At 44.4% G+C, this 16,429-nt stretch overlaps 1 protein-coding gene across 6 annotated transcripts in view; it reads right to left on the reverse strand.

Annotated features, from left to right (window-relative positions):
* The window catches only part of ANK3 (ankyrin 3), a 331,375-nt gene that overhangs the window by 193,967 nt on the left and 120,979 nt on the right, over nucleotides 1-16,429 (reverse strand). For 4 of the 6 annotated variants that reach the window (XM_066600799.1, XM_066600801.1, XM_066600798.1 and 1 more), the window contains exons 5-7: nucleotides 13,845-13,943; nucleotides 11,111-11,296; nucleotides 2,360-2,458 (exon numbers count right to left, since the gene is read on the reverse strand). In XM_066600799.1, coding sequence (XP_066456896.1) covers nucleotides 2,360-2,458; nucleotides 11,111-11,296; nucleotides 13,845-13,943 — 384 coding nt within the window. Of the gene's footprint in view, nucleotides 1-2,359; nucleotides 2,459-7,015; nucleotides 7,040-11,110; nucleotides 11,297-13,844; nucleotides 13,944-16,429 lie in introns of all 6 variants that reach the window. The other 2 variants (XM_066600797.1, XM_066600795.1) reach the window with 1 other exon arrangement.

Raw genomic sequence — 16,429 nt, forward strand, 5'->3', positions numbered from 1 at the left:
GGAAAAAATCGGCAAACTCTCGGGTTACACTTTAAACCTAGACAAAACAGAGGCTTTACTTCTTAGGGGACAGGCCAAACCCCCATGGGCAATGCAGTATCCATTTAAGTGGGAAAAACACGCAATACAATACTTGGGAGTACAAATCACAAGAAAACCCTCCAAATTATATAACACAAACATAGATCCCCATATCAAAAAATTAGAAGCGACCCTAAGCACATGGAAAAACTTCACGATTTCTTTTCTGGGAAGGGTGAGCCTATTAAAAATGATAGAATTTCCACGTCTATTATACATCCTACACTCACTACCCATATTCCTAAAACTAAAAGACATAAAGAAAATAAACTATCTGTACAGGAGATTCATATGGGGAGGGAAAAGACCACGCATCGCGCTCAAAATATTACATAAACACAGAGAGAACGGAGGAACCAACTTACCCAACATACGAGACTACAACCTAGCGGCACAAACACGAATCATTCATGACTGGATTCATTCCAAGTCACACTTCACAAACAAACCACTCGAACAAGAAATGGCCGGCCCAACACGACTCCAGAACATCCTCCACTGCCCATACGTAGAACTCCCAGGAAAAATCAAAAAGAACCCCCTGATATTAACGGCCTGGAAAACATGGAATAAACTGCGCAAAGATAACCAAACATCACCTCAAGTATCGCCATACCTGTCGATAATGAACAACCCCAACTTTCAAGACGGTAATCCCCATAATATATTCACGGAATGGGAGACCAAAGGAATACACACAATAGACAAACTGCTGCACACAGAGGAAAAACGAATCCTAACATATGACGAAATGAAACAAAAATACCCTGAGATCCAAATCCCACTATTTTCATACCTTCAAGTCAGACACTACATCACAGAACTTATACCACGACTTCGAGAACCTGACTGGGTACAAGCAAATGACATATGGGCGGCTAGGAAAACAGGCCCACAGGGAATGATCTCCAAGCTGTACAGGATAATAAGAAATATGAGGGAGCAAGATGACATTGATTCGGGGGTTGGTAAGTGGGCCAGGGACAACCCTGATTTCACACCAACATTGATAATGAAGTCTCTGACCTCAGCACACAGATACTTACCGGCAGCCAGATTTCTGGAGATGAGACTGCAAATTGCCCACAGATCATACATAACCCCAAGTAGGGGATTTCAAATAGGAACTTACGACACCCCAAACTGCCTCAAGTGCCAGGCGCCATATGCAAACTTATATCACAACCTATGGACATGCCCCCCAATACAGGACTTCTGGACACGGATAGGAGAATACACAAAAACGCACCTGACAAATTTCTGCCCACAAGAACCAACATGGGCAATATTTGGCTACTTAGACTCTGAAGTTTACCACTGCTCGAGAGGCGTTAGAAAACTACTGCACTTCATAGCAGCAGCGGGATTAAAAGCCATTTTACAAACATGGATACAACCATCAGGGCCCCCATTCAGACTGTTCCTGGACAAGCTAGCGTTCCTGTTCCAGATGGATTGGGCGGAAACCTCACTTTTCAAAGAAAAGAAGGTACAAACCTTCTTTGAAACCTGGGGGAGCTTCATTCAATTATTACCAGAAAGGGTAAAAGACAAATTGAGAAACTGCTTCTACTACACCTGCTGGTTCCAGGAACAGATAGCAATGGGAGACATACCAATTTAGGGTGATCTACAAATCGTGCCATAGCCTGCGGGGCCTCCGAAAACTTTGAAGATCCTCAACATACAGGTCAGTAGACCAAAAATATCCGTGGTCAAAATGGGTCAAAGGTTAGATTTCATGAGTATAATCTGCCTATTTCAATGTTTTGTTTTACTTTGTTTAGTTTAATATAAATAATATAAAAAATGCAGGCTGGGACAACCAAGACTGATACGGAAAAAAGAACCTGCAAAAATATTGTAATGTTACATGTTTGTCCAGACCCGCTTAATAAAGACAAAGTTTAAAAAAAAAAAAGTTACTTTAACAATTACTTTTGTCCCCTTAGGGGACTTGAACTTGTGATCATTTGTTCGCTAGTACTATATACTGCAATACTTCTGTATGGTGTTTATCCCCATTTACATTATTTGTTAACAGACTCTTCTGGAGAGTCTTGCATATATACCTAATTCCAGGCAGAACTGGGCCTCTTCTCTCCAGAAGCCCCATAACAGCCATATGGACAGCCTCCATTATATGCACACCCTTAGATTGGAGTGTTTTATGAAAAAAAATGGAAGTTTAGGTAGTAAAATACAAATTTTGATCTTTATTATGATCAATAACAGTATAATAATCTGTAAATAATTTAGTACTTGATTGTTGACTTACTCTGGCAGTGAAGTCCACAGCTGCGCCCCGACTTATGAGCAAAGTTGCCACATTAATGTTCCCATAATGTGCAGCTATGTGGAGGGGTGTAAAGCCACTCTGGAAAGACCAAACAAGAGCAATGTGAATTCTGTGCATTGGTCAATGTTAGCAATGTCATTCATGTAGGCAGCATCAAAAGCGAAGGCAATAACATTCAAAACCTATTGACACACACGGAACATTAGCAGTAATCTGATCAATATTCTTCTTTCTGCTGCATTTGACCCTTTGGAGTTGAGCATTTAAGCTGTGAACATTAATGACGGCCTATTGTACCATCCATGATCCCTCTACAGCCTGGCACAAGGAGGATTACATATGATTTCTAGTTCATTGGTAAATGCAAGCACATTTTCCAGGACTAAAGGCCCATTTGGACACAACGATTATCACTCAAAATTCGCTCAAAACCCGTCTTTTGAGCGATAATCCTAGTGTGTAACTCACTGACATTGTGCAGTTTTCGTTAACCAGTCGCTGATTGTTGTCAATCAGCTTTATCAGGAGTTTACAGCGGGATACAGCTGATACTATTGTTTCAGCTGTATCCCGCTCCCTCAACACAGCCAGGGTATGAAGAACACAGCGGTCCAGCTGTGTTCTGCATACCACGCTTGGAGCGCACAGCTGTATTCCAGCTGAGCGCTCTGTGAACAGCTGGGGTATGAAGAACACAGTGGTCCAGCTGTGTTCTGCATACTCTGCTCAGCTGTATAACAGCCGGGTGCTCCAAGCAGGGAATACCTGGATGCAGAAGACAAGCGGCCCTGCTTGTCTTCTGCATCCCCCACTCGGAGCGCAAGGTGATCGCTCAATGTTTGAGCAATCACCTCGCTCTTAAAGTCACTCAACGATTATTGCTCAAAAGACATCTTTTGAGCGGTAATCGTTGTGTCTAAATAGGCCTTTACCTATCAGCTGTTTGAAGGAACAAGATCCCTTGGGAAAGCGCAATGGCCTTTTCAGCCTCGTTCAAGTCATAGTGGCGGTGCCTGGTATTGCAGCTCAGTCCTATTCATTTGAATCGGACCAAACTGCACAAAGGTTAAGTGTCAAATGTAAGTGATGTCACAAGCCAAGGAAGAGATCACAACGCTCACCAGAGCAAAGCAGCTTCTTCAAACAGCTGATCAATGGAAGAATTGGGGATCCGACTCCTGGCATTCCCATCTATACAGAATATGTGCTTGTATTTTTCTAACTGCACAACAATCTTTATTGTTATCATTGTACGTGCAGGACATATCACCAATAATATGTAATAGGTTAAATGTTACTCAAAACTATAGGGCATAGACCCTGGGGGCAAGTGATTGGCTCCAAAGTCCCCTCCAAACAGAGTTATCCTTTCCTGTACCTTTGGGATCATTGTTTGGGTCCATCAGAAGATCTACTGAAATTTTGTGGGCCAGTCCAATTATATGTGATCAGAACATACAGCAAAAACGGATACCGAAGCTAAAAGATTACAGTGACTCATATGTAATTTATAGGGGTTGGATATTGATGAACAATCCTTAAAACAGGTCATTAATATCAGATCAGGGTACTCTGATCTGAATAATTCGGTCTTGTGGGTCCTGGTCACTTCAGTCTCACATGTACGATCAATGCATGACCAGGACAGATCTTTGAATGTCAAGAATGCTGGTTTGCATTCAAAGCCTACAAGTAAGATCTTACTATTACAAAAACTGCCCAACTTTTTTATGATACAATTGATTAACCTCTATAGGAAATAATGCTTGGTTAAGAAATTAGAAATATTTTCATTAAATTATATTCAAAGAGGTTGAGCTTTCACCCATTTCCGAATACAATCGCATGGGAGGAAAACAGCTGATTACCCCAGATCCTGCTCCCGGTACCCCTGTCAAACAGCCGAAGGAAGCGATGGTCAACCAGGAATTTCCTCTGAAGTAGTTAGCAGTATTACAAGATGGTCATTCAGACCGTCCTGTAATACAAGGAGGGCTTAAAGCTTGCATAAATGGGAACTGCTTTTGCAGGCTCTGTGCTTAAGCTCACAGAGGGGGTCCTGAGTGGGGAATCCCACTCTATTACATTCGTATGCCCTAATGGGCATATGAACAGGGGTAGTGTCATTGGCACAACCCCTTTAATTACGTGTCACTTTCTATACCAGTATAAAAGGGAAGTCTGCTTTAATGATCTCTGGCATAATTCGGGAGAACAGTAGCTTTTCTTCATGCACTAGAACAACAGACTATTTGGCATATATAGGTAAATATAGTATATCTTGTGAAACACCATCTGTAGGCAGTTCAGTAGTACTAAGGGGTGCATAGCTATTAATCACACACAAGCCCTACTGTTGAGGGGGCCTAAAGCCCCGCTACACCCCAAATATTCTAAATGGCACATGGTAGGTGAGGCTCCCTTTCACTATTTTGCATTGGGGCCGAGGAGATTAAAATTATGTCTTTATTCAGGTAGCCATAAAGTTTGAACCATTCCCTCAATATCTAGTAAATTGCGTTGCCATGTGACAGATGGAAAGCAGAGGGACAGCCTGAGAAAAATGGTGTCTGGCATGAAAGTGCTTCTGAAGCCAAAGGTGTGCAATTGTATTCCTCCATGCCGAAAAAATGGCACCCATTGACACTTGCTGAACATTTACAGAGACCGAACAGTGGATGTTAGCACAGTGAGGCGGTGGGTGGCTTGTTTCAACAGCGGCAACAGCAATGGGAAAGACATGCAGCATCTTGGACGTCCGTGCACAGCTGTCACATCCCGTAATGTAGAGTGTCTTATCAGCTCATCCACACGAATCGGCACACTATAACAAGGGAACTGCATAAGGAACTGAATATCTTCTTCAACGTGTTGGAAACAATGATCCGCCGATTCAAGTGGATAAGCGGATCGAGATGCACGTCATTTCACGGTTCCCAGAGTTGTTCATGGCCATCCAGAAAACGACTCTCTTTCACATTGCCGTCACCACTACTGAAATACGTTACTCACCGCTTCACTCTGCTAATTGTTTGGTCTCTGTAAAAGTGTTGATGGGTGCCATTTTTTTCTGCATGGAGAAATTCAATTACACAACTTCGCTTTATATGGACCTTCCTGTTAATCGCCGTCCCTTTGCTGCATGGCAATAAAATATGCTGGATATTGGTGGAAAGGTTCAAACTTTATTGCCATAGTGCCAGCATCCACTTCTTACATTGTGTGCCAACATAAGATAGGAGGCATTAGTTTTGGAGTGACCCTCATAGTATATACAAGGTTCCCATGTGGTGTATTTATCTATATAGATGGAAAATAAGAGATTCATGGCCCAATGTCCATGGGTGAATTTGATTGAATCCACTCAGGAAATTGATTTGCTGAATCCACAAATGAAACTGCCCATAGGTAAGCTTGGGCGTCCACAAATGAATTAAAGCATTCAGATTTGTTTTGTGGACCTTTTGGTCCTGGAAACAAATCGCAGCATGCTCCATTTCAGTGCGGTTCCTGCACGGACGTCTTCCATTGAAGTCAATGGAAGCAGTCTGATCCGTGGTCCGCACACAGACGGGCAGCGGATCCCGCAGGAAAACAGGAGGTTTAAAAAAAAATCTGTACTGTGCAAGTCCGACGGCAAGCCGTGTGGACCATCCGCAGTACAGAAAACACGGAAGTACAGAGGTCCGTGCGGACGCCGTCGTCTGCCCGCATAGATATGCAGGGTCCTCGGCCGCCGGCAGCGTCCGATTCCGGTGTGGGCTCCCACACGCAAAATCTGACCCGCCTTGAGGCCTTAGGCATATTTCTTCTGTGTTGATGGGCCATAATGTCCCAGATCACCACCGGCTATCTGAATTATGGCAGACTACATGTCATGACCCTCTACTGTACATATTGTCTTTTGGCTTTGTGGTCTCCAACCAGTGCCCCCCTTTCTGTGTAAAACTGCAACTATAGAGGCATAGGCTGGATACCACTGCCTTTTACCCTTTCGTGGTTAATCCTTGACTATGTACATACCATGATATTTAATTTAAAAAAGTGACTCCACTCAACTTTTTGCCTTAGGTCTCCCATCTAAAAATGCCATTGTATCATCGATCATTTCCACTAGGTCATCTTCTGCTTATTAGAGTCTTCAGACTAATAACATGCAATCAGTCTTCGATTCATCCTTCAAACAATGTCTCTAATAAACTAGATGCAATTTTGTAAAGAAGTAGCAAACATTGTAGCCATGCTAGCTGGTAGAGGGCTTCATAAGTGAGGGTCTGCAAAATTCCGATCTAGAGATCACCGGTTTGCTGACACCAGAGAAGTGCAAGTGTCATGCAGAAAAGCCTAATAGAAAAAACAGTCTAGGAAGCAGTGTGTCAGGACCGCGTGCAGCTCAGGACCAAGCCAATAAAATATTTACGAGATGTCACAAACGCTATGTGACATGCTGATAATTTGTCGCTCCGTTATGGTTCTTTACTGCAGACAGCCCAGTTTACAGTATTGCCTCCTATAGCACATGCTACCTTATAGTCTAAAGCAAATCAATACTACATAGGAGGCAACACAAAGAAGATAAGGAAAAAGCAGCAGCAGTGCTAAGGTATGAGCAAGTGACTGCGTGTACATATATACCTCTGTTGTCCTATTCACCATCACCTAGGTTTACACATTGGGAAGCAAAGAAGGGGGAAAAGAATGAATGGTTAGTCCACCAGTGATGATATGGATGACAAAGACTTCATGAATGATCATAGTATGGGATGTGGGGTGATCACAAGGCAGGCACAGAACTGGAGTTATAGATTCAAAATCCGTGTTAGCAAGTAATTCTGCATACCTTATCATGCAGGTGAAGGCACACGTTATATGGCCCGCAAATTATTAAGGTGCGGCATTATACTTGATTAATAAGAAATCTACACAAATAGTTGGCATGTTCCTATGGTGCTAGCAATATTTTATTAAAAGCATTGTTTAGAGATTGAGTTACCATCTAAGGAAAATGGATCATGGAACAAAATGGGTCAATTAGGATGGTACATTACAGCACACGTTAAGGTGGTGCCTTATCACAAAATTGCATCCACATTAAAGAAAACCAGACAGTAGCTTCATGCTAACGAAGCCATGGTCAACATGAAGTCTAGGAAGGAATCCACATTACACGGAGATAGGTTTTATTCTGAAATGCCGCAGTTTTCTAGAGAAAACACATGAAGCTGGGAATAAGAACAGTCATTGGGTTGGCGCGTTTGACAGGTGTCTCCCCCTTCTTGTATATGGTGTTCGGGAATAACAATAGAGAACACAAAATGAAAGTAGGTCCTGTGCTTATTAAAAAGAGCAAAACCGAGTGTTTTCAGAACAATTATTTGGAAGACTTTCTTGGAGAGGAGGTCTCCGCCCTGGAGACACCCCTATATGGAAATGTTAGCCATAATCTTAGTTTCCTCCGCAGAGGGTTCCTCCAAGGGAAGTCCACACGGCTTATGTGTAAATGGAGTCTCTTTCCCAGATGAGAAGACTTCAGGTGAACAGTTACAGGGTTCTTGCTTGATCACCAGGACCAGATCAAAATTTGTGAAGACCTTGGGTGAAACATTTTGTAGGCCAAGGCAATGAGAATGGAGCAGGTCTTTTTACAAAGTTTGAACTGGTCCTGGTGATCAAGCAAGGCAGGAGAACCCTGTACCCAAGATCTCCACATCTGGGGATGAAACTGACTTGACTCATAAGCCGCTTGGACTTCCCTTAGAGGAGCCCTCTGCTGAGGAAACTATGATTATGGCTGTATTTCCAAATAGGGGAATCTCCAGGGAGGAGACCGCCTCTTCAAGTAAGTCTTACAAATAATTTTTCTATTTTGCTCCTTATAAGAAGTGCAGGACCTACTTTTATTTTGTGTTTCCTACATTTATATATAGGGAGAGGCCTGTCTAGCTTTTCTAAGCAGGGAGAATCCAGAGGGGCAACACTCTTGTGACTCTTCTCCCTGTTCCTGGCTGCTTTTTAAGCGCTTGTTTTCTCTGAAAAGCCTCAGCATTTGAAAATAAAACAAGCCTTTTCAGACTTCATGTGCCTGTTGTTCAGGCAGCATGGAGCTTGTGACAAGGTCCCGTTAATCATGGAGTTGCACACATTGAGGTTGTCTACCCAAAACATCTAGATATTTCTGAGTAGTAGGACAACCAGAGGGTGATAATAGCGCTCATCTCAATTATGGAGTAAAAAAAAATTGATGGTAGGTTTGTGACAGGTCAAGGGTTATAGAGAAACCTAGGTATAATATACCGAGATCCCCCTTTTATTAAAAAGAGATACAACTACAGGACTGTGCAAAAGTTTTAGGCAGGTGTGTAAAATGTGGCAAAGTAAAAATACTTTCAAAAATTGAAGTGTTAATAGTTTGTTTTTGTCAATTAACAAAATACAAAGTGAATGAACAAAAATCTAGATCTAAATCAGATCAATATTTGGTGTGATCGCCCTTTGTCTTCAAAATGGCATTGATTCTTCTAGATACACTTGCACACAGTTTTAAAAGGAACTTGGCAGGGAGGTTGTTCCAAACATTTTGGAGAACTAACAATCATCTGTGGTTGTATGCTTGTTGAAGTCCTTCTGTTTCTCCATGTAATCCCAGATAGACTCAAAAATGTTGAGATCAGGGTTCTGTGGGGCCATATCATCACTTCCAGGACTCCTTGTTCTTTACATTGAAGAGAGTTGCTAATGACATTAGCTGTATGTTTAGGGTTGTCCTGCTGCAGAACAATTTTTGAGTAAATCAGACACCTCTCTGATGATATTGCATGATAGAGAAGTATCTGCCTGTTTCTCCTGAGCATTGAGGGCACCATTAATCCTCACCAAATCTCTAACTCCATTTGCTAAAATGCAGCCCAAACCTGCAAGAAACCTCCATGAACCTTCACTGCTGCCTGCAGACACTCATTATTGTACCGCTCTCCATTATCCTTCACTGCTGCCTGCAGACACTCATTATTGTACCGCTCTCCACCATGCTTCACTGTTGCCTGCAGACACTCCTTATTGTACTGCTCTCCACCATCCTTCACTGCTGCCTGCAGACACTCATTATTGTACTGCTCTCCACCATCCTTCACTGCTGCCTGCAGACACTCCTTATTGTATTGCTCTCCACCATCCTTCACTGCTACCTGCAGACACTCATTATTGTACCGCTCTCCAGCCCCTCAGCGAACAAACCGCCTTCTGTTACACCCAAATATTTCACATTTTGACTCTTCACTCCAGAGCACCTGCTGCCATTTTTTACACCCCAGTTCCTATGTTTTCGTACATAGTTGAGTTGCTTGGCCTTGTTTATACATCAAAGGTGTGGCTTTTTGACTGTAATTTTTCCATGAAGGCCACTTCTGGACAGAAGTCCCCAAACAGTAAATGAGTGTATCTGGGTCCCATTGGCTTCTGCCAGTTTTGAGCTGATGGTACTGCTGGACCTTTTCCAATTTGGAAGGGAAGCATAATATGTCTTTCATTTGCTGCACTAAGTTTCCTTGGCTACCACTGCATCTACAGTCCTCAACATTGCCTGACTTTTATGATTCTTCAAAAGAGCTTGAAGAGCACATCTTGAAACCCCAGTCTGCTTTGAAATCTTTGCCTTGCTGATGCAGTAGAACTACCTTGTCTGCTTGCTGTGCTCAGTCTTACCATGGTGTAAGATATATGACATGAAACTGTCTTCCACAACATCACCTTTGATCCAGAGTTTGGCTGTTCCTCGCCCAGTTTTAAGCTTCCTACATAGCCGTCTCTGTTTCAGTTAAGGACTATCTTTCAACCTACATATGGAAATGATGATCATTATCACCTGTTTGGTATAACTAGCTAACTATAGCTATAATCCTACAAAATCCCTGAGTCTGTGCAAGTATACATAGAAAAATTGATGCCGTTCTGAAACCAAAGGGTGGTCCCACCAAATATTCGTTTGCCTTAGGTTTAGCTGTTCGAAGGCCTGGCTCTACGTTGCAAAAAAATCTATTGCTGTTACTTTTAATCTTGACATATCAAAGTTACATGAAACCATATTTCGATGGTAGATCATATTCGAAGTCAATGACAATAAATCAGTTCTTTTAGAATCCTTCACGATTAAAACTAAGGGAATATGTACTGCGGTGCTCAGTTATTCAAACCAGTATGTGAAGTACTAGAATTGTGTAATAGGCAGAATATTTCTAAAGAAATGAAAGACCTATTTGGCATATAAAATATATTTTTGATGGTCCAACTTGCTTGTTATGAAGGCTCAGAAGCTTCTATAGCCGTAGTTGGCTTCTGCATTTTATAGCTCCGCTATGATTGCTAATCATGTCTGCGATACTGGTGCTTTCCCTTTACAATTATGTATGGGTTTCCTATAATAAACTTTTTGCATTTAAGAGGCGCAGACATTCCTGTAAGCAGATTGTGTTGGCACATGCACTGCACAAAGTAAAAGTAGATCATAAGAAATTAACTTAACTGGCAACTTAAAATTGTGCCCATAAATATTGAGAACAGAATGACTATGTAAACAAAATGATATGTAGGGTGGAAGCAATGGAGATATACAGTAAGATTAACGCAAGGAAGGGCTTGCAATGCTTCTTTGGGAGATGCTTGTCTGGAAGACATTGGAATTTGTTACAACATGCAATCTATTGTGTCTATAAAGTCCACATAAACCCAACAAACCTTGGATTCCACATCGGCATTGTGGTCATTCTGCAAGAGAAGAGCTGCTGCTTTTGTGTCGTCCTTCCGCGCAGCAATGTGTAGAGCCGGCAGGCGGACTTTTCCTTTTGTGTCGTTTTCAAGAAGAAGAGAAACCACTTGGTCATGACCCTGTTGAAGGGCAACTGCCAAAGGTGTAAACCCATCCTGAGGGAGCAAATGAGTTTATTTCAACTTAAGAAGGAAACTGCCCAAGAGCAAACAACACTGGAAATGTATCATGTAAAGAAGAGGTAGCCAGGACAGAATCCATACCCTTTTATTAAATATTCATATACTTAGTATCTCTACTGCTTAAAAGGCCACTCCGGCAAAAACACATTTTTCTATCTCTTCACCCCTCACAATCTGGATGTCTGCTATGTCTATTACACTCACTTCCATGCAGTGCAGCCTCCTGTCTGATGTTTATCAGGCACTATCTTGATCTACAGATTTCTCCCAGTATTCTCATTCACTATTCTATGCCATCAATCCCATGATGCACCAAGCACAGCATCACATCAGCAGCTATAGCCTGTACTAGTCTCTGCTTGTGGGAGGACATGAATTATTTTTATTACCTTCTATATTCACCTAAATAAACTGCAGAGCTCAAGTATACAGTCAGGAAGATGAACGGTCATCTCCTTCATTATAACTGTGTGACAGGGGCCTTCAGATAAAAAGGAATAACATAATACTAGCTGTCTTTTATATGCTGGGGTGGCTACTTACATAATGAATGAAAAAATAAATTCACTGTAGTGGCTCTTTAACATTCAGTCAGTTTAATATTCAGGCAATAACTAATATATTATGAGTTTTGCAGTAAACTTTAAGGGTCCATTTAGATGGGACGAATGTTCGGCAAATGATGCCCGACACTTGTCCCTGCATACACTTGCTCCCATGCTCCTGCAGGGGGGCAGGGTGACTGTAGAAGATTACTCTCCTCACGCTCCCCCGACCCTCTCCATTGACTTAAAGGGGTTGTCCCGCGGCAGCAAGTGGGTCTATACACTTCTGTATGGCCATATTAATGCACTTTGTAATATACATTGTGCATTAATTATGAGCCATACAGAAGTTATAAAAAGTTTTTTACTTACCTGCTCCGTTGCTAGCGTCCTCGTTCCCATGGAGCCGACTAATTTTCGCCTTCCGATGGCCAAATTAGCCGCGCTTGCGCAGTCCTGGTCTTCTGCTCTCTTCAATGGAGCCGCTCGTGCAGAATGCCAGCTCCGTGTAGCTCCGCCCCGTCACGTGCCGATTCCAGCCAATCAGGAGGCTGGAATCGGCAATGGACCGCACAGAAGAGCTGCGGTCCACGGAGGAAGAGGATTCCGGCGGCCATCTTCACCGGTAAGTATTGAAGTCACCGGAGCGCGGGGATTAAGGTAAGCGCTCCGGTAAGCTTTCTTTAGGTCCCTGCATCGGGGTTGTCTCGCGCCGAACGGGGGGGGGGTTGAAAAAAAAAAAAACCCGTTTCGGCGCGGGACAACCCCTTTAACATAGTGGCTGTTCAATACTGAACGGCCACTATTTACACTGAGTGATCAGCAATCAGCTCATCGTCCATCGTTTATGCTGTTAAGTCAATGCAGAGGGGCAGGGGAGCACAAGGAGAGAAATCTCCTCCAGCCTCCCTGCTGTGAGCCAGCGATACTCTCTGCCGTGCAGCAGCATGGGAGCTAGTATGTGCGGGGACGAGTGTCGGGCATCGTTTGCTCGACATTCGTCCCGTCTAAATGGGCCTTACACAGGCGTTTGCAAAAACGCTGCGCTTTCAACTCTGTTTTTACTGTGGTTTCAGCAGCGTTGGCATGCGTTTTGGCAGCATTTTCAGCACAGCATAAAACATAGCCAAGGGGGCATGAAAAAAAAATCAATACCTGTCCTGGTCCCTCCTGCTGCTCTCCGGCGTTCTTGCAGGCTTCGTGCAGTTGTCAGGACCGACAGAGCATCGATTGCTGGTAACGGGGATTGAAAACCCCACCTCCAGCAAGAGACTGCTCTGATTGGTTCTTGAGTGCTGGCTCAGCCAATCAGAGTCCGCGCTCGATGCACCAATAACAGCCATTCATTGAATAAGCTAGGGCATATTTTTGTGGTAGGGCTTTTAAAACGTGATGCCAAGTTTCAATTCATTTCAATGGACGACACACAGCGTTTAAAAATGCTGAAACGGGCAAAAATAGAACAGACCGCTTTAAAACCACAGCATTAAAAGTGCTGCATTTTAACGCTTGTCTGACAAGCCCTATTAAAACGAATGGCAGCGTTGCGCAGCACTGAAAACGCAGAGTTACACGCTGAAAAAATGCCTGTGTGAGGGAGGCCTAATATGGGGTTATTCAAAAAGGAGGAGGAGAATTGGGGTTTTACTTACAAACAAACTACAAAAGACAAGTACACAATCCTCACATCACTTCTGGAACTTACTGTATGTGTGGATTGTGTACCTGTCTTTTGTAGTTTGTTTGTAAGTAAATCCCCAAATCTGCTATTTCTCTTTGAATAACCTTGTATAATGAAGGATTTACAGTAAATTATATTTAAAAACAGCTCCTCAAATTCTAATACATAGATAAACAGAACATAGAGAGGGCATATAATTAGCAGAGCATGTTTGCTGATGGCATAGGGACTTTGAATCATCTTATCATGCCATAGAAAGAAAGCAGGAGCCGTCTGACCTCCTGACAACGCTTACCTCTGTTGCAAGACTTTGACTTGCTCCATTGTCTAGCAAAAATTTCACAACTTCCAAGTGGTTTTCCTGTGCTGCCATGTACAGTGGAGTGAAGCCATTCTAAAAGATAAAACAACAATGCTAAAATTACTATTTGCATTGGACTGGAGGCCATTTTGTATAATTTCAGCTCCCCTACTATTCAGAATTCTCCCCTGAACATAGACGGGTGCATAGAACAGTGGTTCCCAATCCCATTCATTATATCACTGGGGAGTTCATGAAAAAAATCTTTATATTCTTACATCAAAGAAACTTTGTGTAGGGGCTAGTAAAGCATCTCACAATTCTAACTAATTATTAGGTGACCGCTTTGTCCGCCACCATGCCTAGAATCTTGAGGCTGAAATAATTGTTCCTTCCCTCTTGCTGCTATCTTCTGGGGAACTTCTGGTCAGGTTGTGGAAGATTGCCCTAGAGATTTGGCAACGGTCATCTCACAGATCAGACAGAAGTAATTGTCATATAGTAAAGTTAAAGCAGCTTTCCAGGTCTGAACAATTGATTGGGCCGCCGATGCTGGTGGGGTGCCACAGGGCTCAGTATTAGGCCCCATTCTGTTCAATATATTTATCAACGACCTGATAGAGGGGATGCACAGTAAAATATCAATATTTGCAGATTATACAAAATTATACAAGATAGTTAATACAAGAGAGGACAATGTACGGCTACAAACGGACCTAGATAAATAAGCTGGGGGCTTGGGCAGAAAAATGGCAAATGAAGTTTAATGTTGATAAATGTAAGATTATGCACATGGGCAGGAGGAACGGATGTCACCAATATACACTAAATGGGGCACTGCTAGGGAAAACTGATATGGAAAAAGACCTGTGGGTACTAGTGGATAGTAGACTAAACTGGAGTAACCAATGCCAGTCAGCTGCTGCAAAAGCTAATAAAGTCTTGAGGTGCATTAAAAGAGGTATAGGGGCGTGGGACGAAAATATTATTCTTCCACTATATAAGGCACTTGCCAGGCCTCACATGGAATACTGTGTACAGTTCCGGACACTGGTGCTCAGGAAAGATTATGATAAAATGAACATATAAATATTCCCTATTTCCAATACACTAAGGTTTAGCTACACCTGATGCCTATTACCATCAAGCCCTGGGATACTGAAGTAGCAAGACTTCAGACAATTTTAGGGCTATGAGACCATGCAAATGAATGATAGGTACGAGGGAAAGTTTGTCAGTCTTTTGCACCTATGTGACTTGTTGCCTGACTACACCCTGCTGGGAACTGGTACCTTAAAGGAGATGTCTCGAGGCAGGAGTGGATTTTTTTTTATTGCCCAGTCCCCCTAATTAAGCATACATTACTAAGCCCCCCTGTAAATGACTTTTCTAGCTGGTTTGTACTTACCGTTCCAGCGTTTCAGCAACTTATAAAAATTTTCCCAAGATGGCCGCCGGCTCTTTTCCCATCGCTTGCTGTAGCCCGACGTGCACGCTCCCGAGACGCTACCAGCTGTGTCTCCCTGACAACCAGACGCCCCGCAGCCGCCGACCGGACCCCTGGAGTGAACACGGCCAACCAGTCACCCACCGCCAGGCAGCAGGTAACCGGCGCAGCCCCCCCCCCCATCGCAGCGGCAGCCCCCCCATCGCAGCGGCAGCCCCCCCATCAAGCGACAGCGCCCCCATCGCAGCGGCAGACCCCCCCATCAAGCGACAGCGCCCCCATCACAGCGGCAGCGCCCCCATCACAGCGGCAGCCCCCCCATCACAGTGGCAGCCCCCCCCATCAAGCGACAGCACCCCCATCATAGCGGTAGCCCCCCCATCAAGCGACAGCGCCCCCATCACAGCGGCAGCCCCCCCATCAAGCGACAGCGCCCCCATCACAGCGACAGCCCCCCCCATCAAGCGACAGTGCCCCCATCACAGCGGCAGCCCCCCCCATCAAGCGACAGCGCCCCCATCACAGCGGCAGCCCCCCCCATCAAGCGACAGCGCCCCCATCACAGCGGCAGCCCCCCCCATCAAGCGACAGCGCCCCCATCACAGCGGCAGCCCCCCCCCATCAAGCGACAGCGCCCCCATCACAGCGGCAGCCCCCCCCATCAAGCGACAGCGCCCCCATCACAGCGGCAGCCCCCCCCCATCAAGCGACAGCGCCCCCATCACAGCGGCAGCCCCCCCCATCAAGCGACAGCGCCCCCATCACAGCGACAGCCCCCCCCCGGCGCAGCGGCAGCCCCCCCGGCCCATCACTTACCTGGGCGGCAGGACGGCGGGACAGCTGGGCGGCTTCTCGGGACAGCTGGGCGGCTCTGCACCTTCCTCTAACAGAGGATGGTACAGAATGGCTGCTCCAGCGCGCTCCCGAGCAGTGACAGCTCGTCTGCGCATGCGCAGAAGAGCTGTAGCGGGGAGCACACTGAAGCGGCTCGTGCTGAAAGGAGAAGAACGGACTGCGCAAGCGCGTCTAAAAAAGCAAGCTGCCAGCGATTTTAGAGGGATCCATGGAGACGAGGACGCCAGCAACGGAGCAGGTAAGTGCAATAACTTCTGTATGGCTCATATTTAATGCA

The sequence above is a fragment of the Eleutherodactylus coqui genome, chromosome 4 (assembly GCF_035609145.1).
Source record: "Eleutherodactylus coqui strain aEleCoq1 chromosome 4, aEleCoq1.hap1, whole genome shotgun sequence".
Lineage (NCBI taxonomy): Eukaryota > Metazoa > Chordata > Amphibia > Anura > Eleutherodactylidae > Eleutherodactylus > Eleutherodactylus coqui.